This window comes from Watersipora subatra, chromosome 5, assembly GCF_963576615.1.
Source record: "Watersipora subatra chromosome 5, tzWatSuba1.1, whole genome shotgun sequence".
In the NCBI taxonomy this organism is placed as follows: domain Eukaryota; kingdom Metazoa; phylum Bryozoa; class Gymnolaemata; order Cheilostomatida; family Watersiporidae; genus Watersipora; species Watersipora subatra.
The window spans coordinates 57,229,248-57,246,383 of NC_088712.1; the positions used below are offsets into that span (position 1 = coordinate 57,229,248).

At 34.7% G+C, this 17,136-nt stretch overlaps 1 protein-coding gene across 1 annotated transcript in view; it reads right to left on the minus strand.

The window, feature by feature from the left end:
* Positions 1 to 17,136, minus strand: part of LOC137396446 (peroxidasin-like) — a 37,209-nt gene that overhangs the window by 5,309 nt on the left and 14,764 nt on the right. The window contains exons 4-14 of the mRNA XM_068082728.1: positions 15,226 to 15,375; positions 14,304 to 14,493; positions 13,502 to 13,659; positions 10,819 to 10,937; positions 10,196 to 10,310; positions 5,949 to 6,049; positions 3,817 to 3,974; positions 3,245 to 3,372; positions 2,065 to 2,135; positions 1,788 to 1,882; positions 197 to 327 (exon numbers count right to left, since the gene is read on the minus strand). Of these exons, the coding sequence (XP_067938829.1) occupies positions 197 to 327; positions 1,788 to 1,882; positions 2,065 to 2,135; positions 3,245 to 3,372; positions 3,817 to 3,974; positions 5,949 to 6,049; positions 10,196 to 10,310; positions 10,819 to 10,937; positions 13,502 to 13,659; positions 14,304 to 14,493; positions 15,226 to 15,375 (1,416 nt within the window). The remainder of the gene's footprint in view (positions 1 to 196; positions 328 to 1,787; positions 1,883 to 2,064; positions 2,136 to 3,244; positions 3,373 to 3,816; positions 3,975 to 5,948; positions 6,050 to 10,195; positions 10,311 to 10,818; positions 10,938 to 13,501; positions 13,660 to 14,303; positions 14,494 to 15,225; positions 15,376 to 17,136) is intronic.

Sequence of the window (17,136 nt, forward strand, 5' to 3'; positions counted from 1 at the left end):
TGAAAAACTCTCTTTCACAAAATACTGTAGTAAAAAACAAGTTTAAATCAAATGATAAATATTTAATAAAAAGAGCTCTACCTTTGAACAGAAAACTCTCAACTTTATGTGTCATTACGGTTGCAGTTGTATTTGCTTACACTGATAGCTATATATCAGCGCAGTCATAACTGTTCAGAGCTTAAGCTATGGTTACCTCCAGGATAAAGTTCAATATCTGCTGGAAGAGGGTAGACTGAGCTCAGGGCATCTACAGAACTCTGACTATGAGTTTGCCTCATTACCATCTCTCTATATGTTGCTGGTGTTCCTAGACCAAAGTGACCTCTACAAATATGCCAACGTTTATAAATATGATACTGTTAGGTTGACAACAATATTTGACAGGTCATATCATTTTCAATACAATGAGGTTAGATCACAAAAATGTTTTTAACCTAATGTAATAGAAAAATTTCTCAGCTTTTCAAAACTGTTTTCGGAATTAAAATCGAAGAGATTTAACTTAAGATGCAGCTTTTTATCAAAGGTGACGTTGGTCAATACGGTCAACACAAAAATGGAAAAATCTGTCTTTAAAGATGTTGGATTGGATTTTAAGCAGTATTATTTGTTGACATTCAGGAAGGTCATAGTAGCCCCAAGCTACAAACATTACATTTTCATTAATGTTGGAAATGACTTGGCTTCATGATAGTCTAAGCCACATCGACAAGTTTCAATTTGGTAGCTCATTGTGCACTCTAAGAAATGCCGCATTTGTATTGAAAATGATACAGCCTGTCACATATGTGCTATAGATGGATTCACTCTTTTATTGTTTACTGACATTCAGCTTAGAGGTGCCCAAAACTTTTAAATTTTGAATCAGATAGCCCGCAGCACACATGTAGATTTCTACAGCGCTTCCGCAACTACAATCCATGAAAAAGTTTATTGAGCGTAATTGTCTTTAAGGCATGCGTATTTTTAATATCACAGATTCATCCGTGATATTCATCAAATTCATCAAATAAAACAGATTCATCAAATTCATATCACAGATATGAATTATGTACATACAGAAGATAGGTCTTTAAGAGGCTGATTCTCAGAAACCAAGTTTTTTGTGACCTGGTGGAAAATATGGAATATATCCGTGTTAAGTTTGGATGAAATCAGCCAAAAAAGTTGAAACACAGCGCTTGCACAGACTATCAGATACATACACAATTAAATAAATCTATAACAATTTTTTATCAAATTTGGGTAGTTTGTAGGCTTAAGTTCTTCCTAATAAAGTAAATTATAACAACTCTGCTGAGTACCAACTCAACCTTGAAATCTTAACGAATGAAGTGAAAATTAAAGTTTAAACTTGAAAAGATAGCTTAAGCTTAGAGGAAATATTAGCCAAAATATTATGATCATCACAACCATTAATACAGATGAAGCCATCATTTGATCATCATTCATAATGCTTCCTAATGCAACTATAACGTGGTAACCATGGCAACAAGGACTGTTTTGATACGGTATGGCTAGTGCCTTATCTTTTTACCATCAAAGGTGTGGCTGCCATAAAAACTTTCAAAAAACTCTTACAAACTCTTTTTGAAAACTTCGAGCAGTTTAAAAGTTAATTTTTATTAAAAGTTTAAAATTATCTTAGAATACATTATGTTTTGCAGCTTTTGGTCAAGCTGCCAAATAAAGCGTATAATCAAATTTGTTTGATAATTGTATTTATATTTTATTACAATTTTAATGATTTCATGTAACTGAGTTAATATTTATGCAGTCAGTACCTGACATCCATGTAGCTTGGCAAACCATGATCTCTCCCCCGCTGTATGTTAAATGCTCCCAAATCTTGCTTCTCATCAAACAGATTGTCTCTTATCTGCAAGTGAGTATTACTATAATTGAATATTTTAAAGCTAGACGACCAGTAATAAAAATTTTATGCTACTTAATTCTTATTACCATACAAGGAAATATTTTCTCTTTGTGACCACTTCCTTTACAAGCCTAAACAACACAAGAATGTTATAGCTAGAAACTCATAAATGAAATATTACCAACCCCCTGAGAAAGGAACCTGTCACCAGTTTCGATGGTATCTTGAGCTAAACCCTTTAGAATTCCATCACTTCCTAAAAACATTATTATAGTGTAGGTAGTAAATATGAGAGCTCAATTTACAGCAACAAGTGTATATCATGTTAACATGTTGAGTTGGTAGTGCATTCATTGACTTAACCAATATGTTTATGGAACAACAATCGGGTACATGTTTATCTGTGATTTCTACAGTGAACAAAAACATTTAAGCTATAGCTGGAGAAAATTTCTATTGTTACTGGTCTCTACACTATCAAAGCTATAACATAAGTGCTATCTGATCAATGCAAGGTAAATTCTATATGTATCATCTAAGAATTTAAGCTCTAGCATAATAATCCAGTTATGAGTACTAGTATATCATGTAAGTTAAAGGATGACACTCTACCTATGATTACTAGTATGCATGTCATCTAAGTTATAACATGATACTGTACCTATGATTACTAGAATGTATATCATCTAATCTATAAAATGGTACTCTACCTATGATTACTGGTATGTAAATTATATAATCTAAGTTATAACATGATGCTCTACCTAGTATGCATATCATATAAGCTATACTATGATACTCTACTTATGATTACTAGTATGCATATCATCTAAGCTATAGCATGATACTCTACCTATGATTACTAGTATATATATCATCTAAGTTATAAAATGATACTCTACCTATGATTACTAGTATGTATATCACATAAGCTATAATATGATACTCTACCTATGATTACTAGCATGCATATAATCTAAGCTATAGCATGATACGCTACCTATGATTACTAGTATGTATATCATCTAAGTTATATCATGGCCCTCTACCTATGATTATTAGTATGTATATTGTCTAAGCTATAACGTGATACTCTACCTATGATTACTAGTATGTATATCATCTAAGTTATATCATGACACTCCACCTATGATTACTGGTATGTATATAGTCTAAGGTATAAAATGATAATCTGCCTTTGCTTACTAGAATGTATATCACATTAGCTATAATATGATACTCTAGCTATGGTTAGTACTTATGTATATGGACTAGGTACTGGCGCATAACTTATAACAGGACATTAGTAAGTTTGTTCTGGTAAAATGAACTAAAATTCTGGCGGCTTATAGCCCGTAGTCTCACCAAAAGCCTCAATGGTGTGAAACGCATCAAACATGTCTTTCAAATCGAGCTGCATGCCAGGAACTTGGCTGAATGTTTGACGAACTAGGGAATGTCCAAATCGAAAGGCTGCTGTTGAAAACTCTAACCTGCAACAGTTGTGGTAACTGCATTAGTTTTACTTAATGCAATCTTTTGATAGTTTTCGATGCTGGTCTTCTGATGGCCTTCCTTCCATTTTCTCACTCAAAATTTTAGAAAGCACATCTTAATATATTTGTTCTTTAACCTTATGTAAATTTTTCATATGAATTATCAAAATGCAAAACTATCAGCTAATGGATAATGGAAGCAAAAGACTAGAAATGTAGGAGAGCGGCTAAGTGAGGGTACGATAAGAGATGCTGTTTGATGGTGGAATATATATGATCTTACAGAAGAAAACTACAAAGTAATTAAATCAACAAAAATGGCTCAATAATTAATATATAAGAATATTAAGTATTAGAAGTCAAATTTAGAAAACACAAAAAAGTAGTATAGTATTTAGCATCTAACAACATCAAGCCACGTGAAAGCACTCCGCTACTTACGTTATTGCAGGATTAATGCTGGAGTCATAGCTTCTGAATCTGCCAATATCAAAAAGATTGAGGTCATAGTTGTTCATAGTTTCAAGACCTATGATTATTGGTAAGAACTCTCTGTAAGTTATCCTTTGCAAGACCGCTCCCAATATTTTCCTGGTTGTCTAAAAAGAGGTTTCATACATTTTCAGTCGAGTTGTATTTCAAAGTTTTTAGCAAGTTAACTGTAGTACTTTCCACTAACTATCATTATAAAGTTCAACATTAATAGGTGTAGATGACTCTATACTCAATTTAACTTGGAAAACCTAACCTGAACTCAAAATGCATATTTTGAGGTACATGTACAGTTTTTATGCTTTGCTCTAAAATTGAACGCTTGCTAACATCGCTCATGTTTGTTTGCAAAATAATTTTGTCTATATGAAATTATTATACCTATTAAATCTTTATTTTGGGTATTTTTTACTAAACATTTTTTAAAGAGGCTGTCAAATTTATAACTTCAAACATTTTGCTTTGAATTATCAGTCTTAAAGGTTGACTTGCAACAAAATTCACATTACAGTTATTTGGTATCAAAAGATTCACCATGTCTTACTCTGTTGTGTTGTAAGTGCCAAACATGTGGAAATGTGGTTACAAGCTCTTAAAAGCTCAAAAACGAACAGAAAATCGCAGCCCCACGAGACCGCCGTAGTTTGGATTCCCTTTTTAGCTTTTAAGAGCTTGTAATCACCTTTCCACATATTTTGCACCTACAACACAACAGAGTAAGATATGGTGGATCTTTTCATAACAAATAACGGTAATGTGAATTTTGTTGCAAGTCAACCTTTAAAGCAATCACAAATTAAAAATACTTTTTGAACAAGTTTAGGAAAAACTAATAGAGCTAGGTTCTCAGTGTTTTTATTTTTTATTATTTTTCATTTCATTTCATCAGTATCATTTTCATTTTCCAAATATGAACTGTTTGCTATCTCTTAGTCAAAGGTCCTTTTCTCATGATTTTGAAAATTATATTTAGAAGGTAAAGCGATTAGAAACAGTTTATTCCTCACATCAATAAATTCAACTTTCTTCTGGTAGAGCAGGTCTGTAGCAAGCATTGAAAGTGAGCAACGAGTGGTGCAGGAATGATGACGGGTAATTTATAGATAACATCCAAAATACTACATGTATATAAAGATATTTTGTAATTCTCCAAATGTGGAAGTCAATGTTATACATAAACTAGGTGAATGCCGAGCGTTGCCCAGGTAACAAAAAGTCTTCGGAAAATTTTTTTATTTCAATTTAATATATAACAACATTTACCATTCTAACTTTAAAACTTCGTATCATGGGAAAATTAAAATGTACTGCCTGCAGAGTTCTTACCTTTAAACCAGATGTGTAACATAAACGTTGAATCTAACTTATATAAATTTAGCTCACTAAAAAAATACTTGAGGGAAGTTTTAGTATGCATTTTAGTAAACTTTTAACCAAAGTTTTATCATTTATCTGTTTGCGCAACTGTTTTTACTATAATGAATGTTGCTGAACTAAAATACAATCGCCACATTTTAATTTTGAGAAAAATGTTTGTTACTATCGCTTTGCGGAAAACAAACTAGCCCTAGTACAGCGAGTGCAAAAAAGCATCGTGTTTCATAGAGTTAATAGAGTTTCAATTAATACGTAATTTAGCGCGTGCAATCGAGAAAAGGGGTATATAGTTATATAGAAAAAAGCCATGAATCGTAAGCTCTTACTCATCATAAAAAAGCCTTTGTAGACTCGTGGATAGACATTTGAATTTCAAACCTGCCGTTGTAATCTTTGTGAGTTTGAATCTAGCACGCCGTGAGATTTTAGTTCAAAGATTTTAATAGCTATAGCTGGAAACAGAAAATTTGAGGTTTGTATATATAGAAGATAGAAAACCAACATTAATACGTGTATATGTTTATTAACTAGACTGCCATATATCTATACTGTTATACTGATTAATGTGTTCATAGCCTAAAAAACCAAGAATGTGTAATGTTAGAGGGAGGCTGGTACTGTCTTCAACAATTTTTGTCATTATAAAACTCTGCTGGAAAAATTTAGTTTTTTAAAAAAATGACTGAGGCGCTTTCACAGGATACCTGATAAAGCTCTTCATCGCTCCATTGACCTCTTTGGCTTAGATCTCTGGCAATTCTATTGTGTTCCCTTAAAAGTAAAGTGTGCAGGGTTACAAGTCCAGCTGCAAATAGAAATAGGACATCAATTGCAAACATCACTGAATGAAAACCTGCAAAAAATAATTACAAGAAAAAACTTTATTAACCACTTGATATACAACTGTTCCTTTGCATAGTAATCTAGAGCACTATTATTATTATTATTGTTATTGTAAAAGTTTTTCTTCACAGTCGTGTGGTGGTAGGTGACTGGTTTTAGTCCGCGTTGAGTCCAGGTCTTAACAAAAGGCCAAAGGATTCAGCATCCAACATTGTTATTATTAATATTATTATTATTACTACTATTATTATCACTATTATTATTTCCTTGTTATTTCCACAATTATTATTATTATTTCCTCCACTTTCCTGGTTGATTTCCTCAGCTCTTCAGCTGGTGATACGTTGGTATCTGGCTAAGGCCCCTGACCAGGGATATCCAACACCTTTCTCAGCATCATTGCTGATCCTGGTAGGGCAGAGATTTGTGCTCTATCTATTTCCTTCTTCTCTATGTCCAGCAGGTGCATTTGCTCATGCAGGTTTGCCACTGCTCCCAGTACTCCCATGATGATTGGTACTACCGTCGCTGATGTTTTCCATATTGTTCTTGTCTCTTTTGTCAGATCTTAATACCTCTCCACTTTCCTTTTCTTTTTTTCTGTTATCCTTGCGCCTCCTGGCAAGGTTATGTCAATAATCAATGTGTAGTCAATCTCTTTGTCTTGCACAATGATGTCTGGTTTGCGAGCTGGTATGATTCGGTCTGTTTGTGTAAAAAAGTCTCTCAGTACCTTTGCTTTGTCATTTTCTGTCACACTCTCCGTTTGATGCTTGCACCAATTCCTCTTGTGATCTAATCCATACCACTTGCACAGATTCCAGTGAATTAGTTGTGCAACCTTGTTGTGTCATTTCTCATACTCGGTCTGTACCATTTGCAAACACTCGCTGAGTATATGAAAGACTGTCTCTTCCTTTCCGTTACACATTCTGCACAATGATGTTCCTCCTTGTTTTTCTATACGAACTTTCTTTCATTGTGTTGATAGTGCCTGATCCTGTGCCGCTATATATGAGTAGTCCTTCTGTTTCCTACTTCATAAATTCATTCTTTAGCCATTTACATGTTTTCTTTGTGTCTGTTTTGTCTGCGATTTTGGTGTATTGTCCATGTAATGCTTTTTCTGCTATTCCTGTTGTTTCTCTTCTGCCTTAGTGTTTTTATATTCTTGCTTGATCTTTTCCTTCTCAAAACTTTCCAGATATTTGTTGAGTCCTTTGTCTTTAAATTTCACAAAGCCAGATAATCTGCATTCCTCTGTCAGGATGGTTTCCTCCACATTTTCCAGTTTTTTTCCTCCTTCACTCTTTGTCAGATACAGTCTTGCCACATTAGCCCTAGGGTGTAGTGCTCTGTTTATGGTCATCAATTTTCTTGTTTTCCTATCCATGAAGTGTAATTCTTCCTTTGTCCAGTCAAGTATTCATTCAGAGTATCTGAGGACAGCAACCGACCATGTGTTTATTGCTTTGATTACATTTCCTTCATTCAGCTTTGATTCCAGTAGTAGTCTAGTTCTCCTGTAAACTTCCTTTCTCACTTCGTCCTTCATTTCTTTCATTTTTATGTCACCTTCTTCCAGCATCTCTAGGAACCTATTGTCCTGTTCTTTGAGATCTTTCTTAATCCGTTCATCAGGGAGCCGTGTGTCCTCATCCCGCTAATGTTTAGCTTTCTTCATAACTACTGCCACACACTTCTGTATTCCGAACTTCATCCGTATGTCTTGGGCAAAAGTCCTCACTGTCTGTACGAGTGACTCCAGCTCATTCTTGTTTTTCTCGTATAGTTTCAGGACATCCATATAGAGCAAGTTGTTTATCCTACCTGACTGTGGTCTGGCAAAAAATAACCTTTCCTTGTCTCCCATAGTATCACGCTCAGAGAAATCAGACATACCATGAACAACAGTGGTGACAAAGAATCTCCCTGGAATATCTCTCTCTTGATGTCTACATTTGCAAGCGTGAGTCCGCCGCACTCCAAGTTGGTATTTCACTTGCTCATGGTCTTCTTAAAAATTTTCCAAGCCTTCTCTTGTACCCCCACTATTCCCAGTGCCTCAAAAATCCATGAGCGTTGCACTAGACCATCCGCTTTCTGGTAGTCAATCCAGTCCATGGCTAATGGTTCTTCAGTATCACCTTGTCCAGCATCAACTGGTCTTTGGTTCCCTTGTATCTTGATCTGCATCCCTTCTGTTCTTTTCCTATAAAATCATTTTCTTCCAAATGTCTGTAGATTTCTCCAACCAGCACCGGTTAACAGCTTCCAAACAATCGATAAGCAGGTAATAGGTTTATAGTTTCCTGGTGCCCTGCCTTTGGTCTTGTACTTCTAAATAAGAACAGCTTTGCAAATAACCATCCATATGGGTGTCTGTGCTGTCTCTAGGCAGTCATTTAAGTATAATCCAAACTTCTTGTGCAGTTTGGTCAGGTTTTTGATTCAGAAACCCTGTACAGAATCTGGGCCTGGAGCTTTCTAGTTTGGTAGTTTCACAAATGTACTTTTCAGCATGTTTTCTGTCATTAGTATCTTACCCTGGTGTTGTGCTCCTAGTTTGTTCCTTGCTTTCATAACCAATGGTGCTGTTCTGTCATGTTCAGTTGCATGTCCCCAAATCCCTGTCCAGAAATCCTTAGGTTTCTCCTTGTTTGGTATTTCATTCTCTCGATCCTCTTTATTCTGTATATCACTGTAGAATCTCTTCTGGTTGTTTTCAAACAGTCTGTTCTGTTGGTATTGTTTCACTCTATCATCATATATCTTGGTCTTTGCCGTTATCGCTATCCCTCTTTGTTTCAGCTCTTTTAACTTGAGTTGGTATCCTCTGCGTTTGATGCTGTGTTTCACTTCCATCTCCCTTCTGAGTCTGTTGTTGTGTGGTTTGTTTCTTGCTTTACTACTCTGCTTAGGTCTTTTCTTAGTTCTGTCCCCCTTTCTTCCAGGCTCTTTCTCCATGGTTGCTTGTTTTTCTTCTCTATCCGGTTCTTTAGTAGCTTCTTTGTAATAACCGCTGCACTAACATAGAATTTATCATTCATTTCGATGATGTTATCAACCGGCACATGTTCTATCGCTTCATTGATCTTCCGTAGTTTGTCCAGTATCTCTATTCGGTTTATATGTCTGATGTAAGGCAGCGTTTCTCTACTCATCTGCTGTCTTTCTCTCATGGCCTTGATTGCCTCAACTAATTTCTTCTTCTCATTTGTTAATCTCTCTGCCACGGTGCTCTCTGGTCTCACTTGGGGTTCAAGTTCCCTTCTTTCACCTCGGTATGTATCTTCTAATACAACTGATGGTATCACCTCTACAGTCATCCGCTCTTTCTCTGTTGTCTGTGCACTCTGTTGTTCTATCTCTTGTATCCTTATCTCATCTAACTCCTCCTTATTTAAGCCATTCTTTTCTCATAATAGTCCTATCCTGCATCGTTATTCTGTTCTCCATAAGCTAAAACCCTCCTCGATCATGCCAGATCTTTGCCATCTTTACCATGTATCCTCTTCTAGCAGGTTCACTGGAATAGTAGCATTCCATGATCGTGATGTTAACATCTCTTGAGTAGCTCATGCGTTGAGTTGCTGTTCTTTCTTTACCAGTAGTAAGATGACAACCAAGCTCTGTCTGGTTCACCACAGGAAGCCTGCTGGGTGAGGCATATTGAGCATTGCTCTGTCTCTCTCCATTTCACGCCGTTACTCTGTATTGTATTGTTTGTGTTCATCATGAGGTATGAGTGTGATTTTCTGTTGGAATTATCTTTCCTTAAGTCTAATGAAGCGGCGGGCACCAAACTGATATTGATGAATCTCCCATGGGAACTCATCACTAGTGCTAATTTATTATTATTACTATTATTATTATCATTAATATTACTATTATTATCATTATTGTTATCATTATTATTATTGTTATTACTATTATTATTATAGAAAATATGTTTTCAAAGAGCGATGAAGTTAAAAATTTAATGATGGTTACTTATAGCCTGTCAGATAGACATCAAAGAATAGGTTTGAGCACATAGTCGCATGGAAATATTGTATTTAGTTAATGCAAAGCCAGGTAGAGAAAAAAGGTTCTCAAAGCAAGTTACCTTGTTCAGTGCTTCTACTGTCACCAGCAAAGTAACTGCAAGCTGTTACCGCCATCACAGGACATCCTGGAATATTATCGTCTAATTCTGGCAAAAATACTTCTCTTCCTATTTCCTGTCAGTCAGACAGTTTTAACATATAAATAAATGCTTCACTCTCAAGTCAACCAAAAATAAATACTTAGAAACCGTGCTACTGACTTTCGGACCAATAAATTGCCTTCCTTATAATGTTATAGTTCTCTTACATATTATGAATATATATATAATCATTTGAGTTGCTATTTTTTGATGGCTTAGCATAAAATAGTTAAGAGTTCTACAATTTAAAAGTTCAAAAGGTTTCAAGCTCACGAGTTCACCAGTTCACCGGACCACGAGTTTAAGAGTTCACGGCTAAACAGTTATTTTAAAAATATACATGTATAAGTGCATAGATTATAAGTATTCCTCTATTGTATATCAAAAACATTGAAAATAAATAAAATAATAGATTTATCATGAAATAACTGTACCAAAATTTTAATTGCATTCTTAGAGTCAAGTTTGTCATAGCAATATATTTTTGTTTGGTTTATTACAAAATAACAAAAACATATAGGTCAGAAAATCTTGTCATATACCTGGGCTCGTAGCTCACCACTTGTGTTGAGCCGTAAAGAGCTGCCAGTAAAATTTGTGCTGCCGTAGACTTGAGAGGCATCAATAAAAGAAGTGAGGTCATTGAGCTGGTAGCGGATTACTACAATAACAAACTCAGAGCATTAAGTTTGATTACAGAAGCAGATTACAGAAGTTGAGCTAGTTCTTATATTTAAATTTGGATTTTTGAGTTAATTAAAATAATTACATACAGTTACATAACTGCCTCCAAATGTTTAAAAACTGTTTTGCTACATTTTAGCATCCTCTAAGAGTCTAAGAACATTAAACAAATTTCAATTACAGTTATGAAGATCAGCCTTTGCGCTAAGATGTGGTTAAAAAGAAATGTTTCACCATTATGAAACTTGATCTGGGTGCCTTCAATGCCTGAAACTTGAATCCCAAGCTGAACTCTAATAAATATCACGTAATATTACAAAATTAGGCTTTACACTTACTATATTTCAACTCTACTTTGAGATATTCTTAATCATATCAACTCACTATGTTAATCTCTAGAGTAACACATAAATAATATTCATGGAAAATACACCTCTTTCATTTATCTTATTCATTAGACTGAATAAACTCTACACCAGTCAGTCATTGGTTAAAATATTAATATTCTATGAAAGAGATGATAGACTAACTTGTTATTCTAATGAACCAGATTTACCTTCAGCGCCCCTTCTCAGCCTACACAATCTTATTCTTCTCTCTAACACCTCTAGTTGGTCACAGTCTTTGTACATCTATAGTATTCTTATCAAAAGTTTTCCTTACTTGAGAAGCAGCTTTTTATGTATGGTTGAGTATATTCCCAATTGATGCTTTGTTAATCTCATTTGTTATATAATATACAGAAGTTCGAATCTTAATGTAATCTTTTTTTACCTCCGACGGTGGCATTGGACAGATAACCAGAGAGGGCTTGTATTGTAGTCAAAACTAGAACGATAGCAGTCCCTTGCGTCGCGAGAGATCATTAAGTGTACTAAGTGTGTGCACAATTATTCTGTAATGTGGTAAGGTTGTGGAGTGTGTAGTGGTAGCGAACATGGCAAAAAATTTGAATACCTGAGCACAGATTCATGTGCAGCGCAATAATTTCTCCTAAAACCGTTAGCATTGCTTCGAACAGACGAACAAACGTGGCTCGTATTATAGTAAAAACCGGCGGATTGCCCGGGGTCGCATGGGTATTCAAAATCAGCTTATAAACAGTGAGAGGTAACGTAGTTGCCTGCCACTTGCTATTAGCCTGGCACATTGCCAATGGATGATTTGATTAAACGTACTAACAAGAGCTAACTACTTGCTCTCTCGATTGAGCATGCATAAAATTACGCTATCGCTCTCCATGAGGTTGCGTCATAATAGAAGGCGGTAGCGTATTTGCACTAATTTAAAGCTAATATATCACCTACTTCAAGCTTGTGTAGCTTGTTTGATAAGTGAATAAACCTGCCAACGGGAGGGTCTGAGATCAAATCTCCTGCGATAAAAAGTTTTTATTTCAAGATTTTAATAGCTATAGTTGGACAGACATAAACAGACACAGAAGCAGCGACAAATTTTGAAAAATATTTATATGATTGAACGGTACAAAACCAATCAAACTTTGAAGATTAACTTTGAGGTAGAGAAATAGTTTAAAACCTGCAGAGTTAGTTGTATGCAAGCTTTGAAAATATTATTGTGAGCTATAACAAAAAATCAGCCATGCGTAAATATAAGTAGGGCATGATTAGCTGCAATTTAAGGGAATAATTCATTCATAATCCGTCAATAATCTGAAGGAGAAGAGATAATAGCTCTACTTTTGTTGATATAAAAGGTTTATTGCTTTGTGTGACGTTTGAGCAAGAGACCTACATAATATTGCTTGTACCACTCGGTACTTTTTCAAAAATTCATTTGTGAAAACCAGTGAGAAAATTTGGTCAATTAAGTATTCCTTATGGTAGCCAATAGAATACGAGTATTAAGTGACCCAGCACCCAAATCATAATTGGCTAATGAACAGTTAAGCTGATTGAATAGAATAAATAAATTACATGAACAAAAGGCGGCTTCTCAGTTTAGAGAAGATATATGTTCACTTGACTAATGGCAGACGCTAGAACTAACCTAAAAATTTTATTTGCCCTAAATGTCTATCTATATTATTTCAACACTCAACAGCTACCATGTAGGAAATCATTTGAATATTATTTTTAGTTTATCACTTCCAGTTATATTTCGAAGTGCTTATATCATCATTTGTCACACTCTTGTGGCTATGAAGTTATGACAGAATAATAACTATTATAATTTTTCACCATTAGGTATTCAGGTAATTTATCTAGTTTAAGCACACATCCATTTGCACCTTTTCCTAGGTTAGTAACATCCGTATAGTTGTTTAATATATGATGTATTTCTACCATGACACAATTTGCTCAATATTGCTAACTACTGTACCAAAGGGAATTGTCTTGAAGTACTTATACAGCTTGCTTTTTGATACTCCCGCCAGCAAAAACAGTAGAGAATTTGCCCAACCAATTGTTATCAGCCTGTTCATAAGCAGTACCTATTACGTATCGAGGCTAAATATTGCTCCTGTCATTAGGTGAGATAAACAGACAAAATTCATAAAAGCTGTTTAAGAATGCTTACATGGCATGTTACGCAGTCCTGGAACAGGGGAGGATCGAACTAAAGGAATGCAGGTTTTGGTGAAGGCCGGGTCTCCACTCTCCACATGGATAGGGAAACATTCACCAATGGCACTGAGGAAGGTTGGAGTGCTCAGGTCTCCTTCACAGCACTCTTCGCTGCAAAGATGTTTTCAAATCCTATATCTATAGTTGTTATGGTTTAAAAAATGGACTCCTGCAACATCTTAAAGAAATTGCTAATCTTAAAACCTAAATTAATATTGTTTAATCTGATTTTGGTATAGCTTAAAGAGATTTCCATAAATTGAGCAATTTTATTACCCAGTGAAAATGGGAATAAGTTTTCACATGAATTTACACAAAACTTTAGTCAATTTTATCAGGAAATATGGGTATTTTTCTATCATTTGAGATTTTTTTCAATTGTTAAGGTTGTCTGACTTGCAGAATATTTCAAGATTAAAATCGATAAAATTTGATCGCGGGTAAAACACTCAGATCAAGCGTAAGTGTGATTATGATATCTATAGTTGCAGAGACAGAATAAAGACAAGTGGAACTGCAGCTCAAAGGCAAATAGGTGATATCAACTATAGCAATGATAGCAACTAATGATGTCATTTTGCATGCATTTTTCTTCTGAGTGTTTTAACCCCGACCAAGTTTTGTCAATTTTAATCTTGAAACATCCTGGCGATTAGATCACCTCAACATCAAAAACAACCGCAAATGATAGAAAAAAACCAAAAGTTTCTGTAAAATCTACTACAATTTTGAGTAAGTTTATCTTTAAGACTTACTCTGACATTTCAGCTCCTCCCTCGGGTGTCAAGGTCAAATCATGGTCAAGAAATTGTCCGAAGTTCATTAGCAGATGACTGTGCCAGAAACTAACGTTGGAAGTAGTGTGAAAGACTGCCAGCGAAACGCTTCTAGCAGACGGAAGTTGTCCTGAGGAGGAAAAATAGGTCAGCCTTGCCGAATTTATGCCTGCAAAATTATTACACAAATGATATTATGGTTTACTCGTGCTCTTGAAAAATCAACATAGAAAAGGTCAGCTCAAACGCGAGGAACATTTGTGTAGCTAAATGATATTAATGTTGACTTGGCTAACTGTAAAAAAGAATTTACATGTAAGTACAATCATTTTAGCCTATTATTTAATAAAACATTAACTATTTAAATGAAATACATATAAAATTGAAAACATAGATAGAGGTAGAAACAGATAAATATATAGTTAAATAAAGGTTAAATCGAAATCTCAGTCGACTGTTTTGAATATATGATTAAATTCAATAGCTGCCTAGACCATTTATATAGGCCTACATTAATATAGACTGATAACCTAAACAATATTGTAAAAAACTCTATATATATAGAATGGCATAAAACAGTTAAATAGAGTACATGTAATTAGGAGAACTAATGAGCTGATCGCTGCACATGAAACCCTGAAATATCTATTTATAAAGGGCACAAATTTAACACGGCATTGCAAATATAGTGCAATAAAATATTTTTTCAACTTGTATTCAGCATATTAGAATATATTTTACTATATTATATTGCATGTTATATGTCATATTAAATTATAATAAATTATAGTATATTATCTAAAAATTGTATTTATATTATTTTTTAATAAGTTACATTATATTAAAATATATTATATTATATTTTTATCAGACCAGATAAGAGTAAAATAGTAAAAAATACCATCTTCATATCTGTTTGGAGAAACCATTCGTGGTTGTGGAGTCTTGGCAGCACCCCAGAGCGGCATTTGCAAATTATTACAGCTTCCATCTATTGTTCTGTGCACGGCATCGCTATCGCAACTGGTGCTATCCAAAAAGGGATTAGAGTCTGCAGCAATAAAACCACATATTCAAGTACCATCTGTCACATGTCAGACATTGTCACACACTGCCAAAATTGCTGAGTTTACTATTATCAAAGCCTCAACTATTTAAAGCATAATGCTCTTTGACTAGCTGCTTACTTGACATTTAACTACAGTTAATACTAGCCGAATGCCCTGCATTGCACAGGTATTAACAGACAGCTTATAAACAGTGGCAGGTAATGTAGTTGCCATTGGCTAATTTGAGTAAGCTAGTATTCGTATGGCTAAACTTACTAATAAGAACTGTGAGAGCAAGCTTTAGTGATGTTGCTTGCAACGCAGAGTGTTATGCATGTTTTAACCCAGATAATGACTCATATCACCCAATGAATCCATTGCATCCCATGTAGCTGAATTGGTTAGCTTGTTGCTTGGTGTACAAAAAGGTTCCAAGATCAAATTGTTTGCGGTACGAATTTTTCCTTGTCAGATTTTAATTGCTCTAGTTAGACAGACATGGAAGAATGACAGATGAGGGTGATGACAGACAATGAAAAACTTTGAGATTTATATAGATGTAAAACTAAGTACCCTGACAGTCCGATGTGCCATAAAGATCGTGAGGTGTAATAGCTATATACATGTATACACACGTAGGGTCAAAATGAAACACCTCAGTATTATAGGTTTTGATAATTCTGTTCAGAAAGTAGTTTTCTGCCTTTCTAAAGCTTACAAGACCATACTATGCGGCCAGCAGATGCTGCGTACATTTAAGTGACTGCCTCCTTGACTCAGAATCAAATTGAAACACCCAAACTTTATCAGTTTTAAGAATTCTGTTTAAAAAATAGTTCTCTTTTTTTATCTTTCTAAAGCTGAGAAGACCATAAATTGCTGCCATCAGATGCTGTCCATTTTAAATGTTAGTTGACATCTTTGGAACTCAATGACCACTCAATTTACTGAATCTCAATGTTTCGTGCAGTAATCTGCGCACAATACCATGAGAAACTTGTAAACCATCTGCTATGTCATCAATTTTCCCTCTTTTGTCAGCTAAGATTAGTTGTTCAATAGTGTTTGTAATGTCAAGAGTTCAAACGGTCTACCACTACTATCTTCGTTCTAGATCTCAATTCTGCCTTTCTTGAACACTCCGGTCCATTCATAACAAAATGAACTTTGCAGACACATTGTGTCTTTGTTCTATAGAATATATTTCAGCTCTTCAGTTTCATTACTGCTCTGTGATCCATACTTAACATTTTTTCAGTTTGGTAACCATGTTGAATTTTAAAAAATGAATGAAATTGAACTACTCTGATTATGAAAATTTGTGCATGAGATTGCAACTCTGCAATAATTGAGTGTTTCAAATTTGAACATCCCGCAGTGAATTATAATAAAACTCTAAATATGTATTGACTGACCCTTGCACAATGGAACATATTACTCAACATCATGTAATCGAGTCTGAGCAATGGTTTTGCAGTAGTATTATTTTACATAACCTATACGTAAATATGAAATGAAGCATTTATAGATGATTGTGTAATCTAAAATCTTTCTTGCTCGTTTTAACACTCGCCTGTAGTACTAACAAATCAAAAAACAGCTTATAATATTTAATTACTCAGATAACAATTTCAATCAACTCTATTTCTTAGGCATGACAGAATTGCCGCTTACTGTCTCTCAGTCATGAACTTCCTGTGAGTCAACACCTTTATATTGAAACCCTTATCCTGATTATATAACACAGCTAATAAATTGGTAAT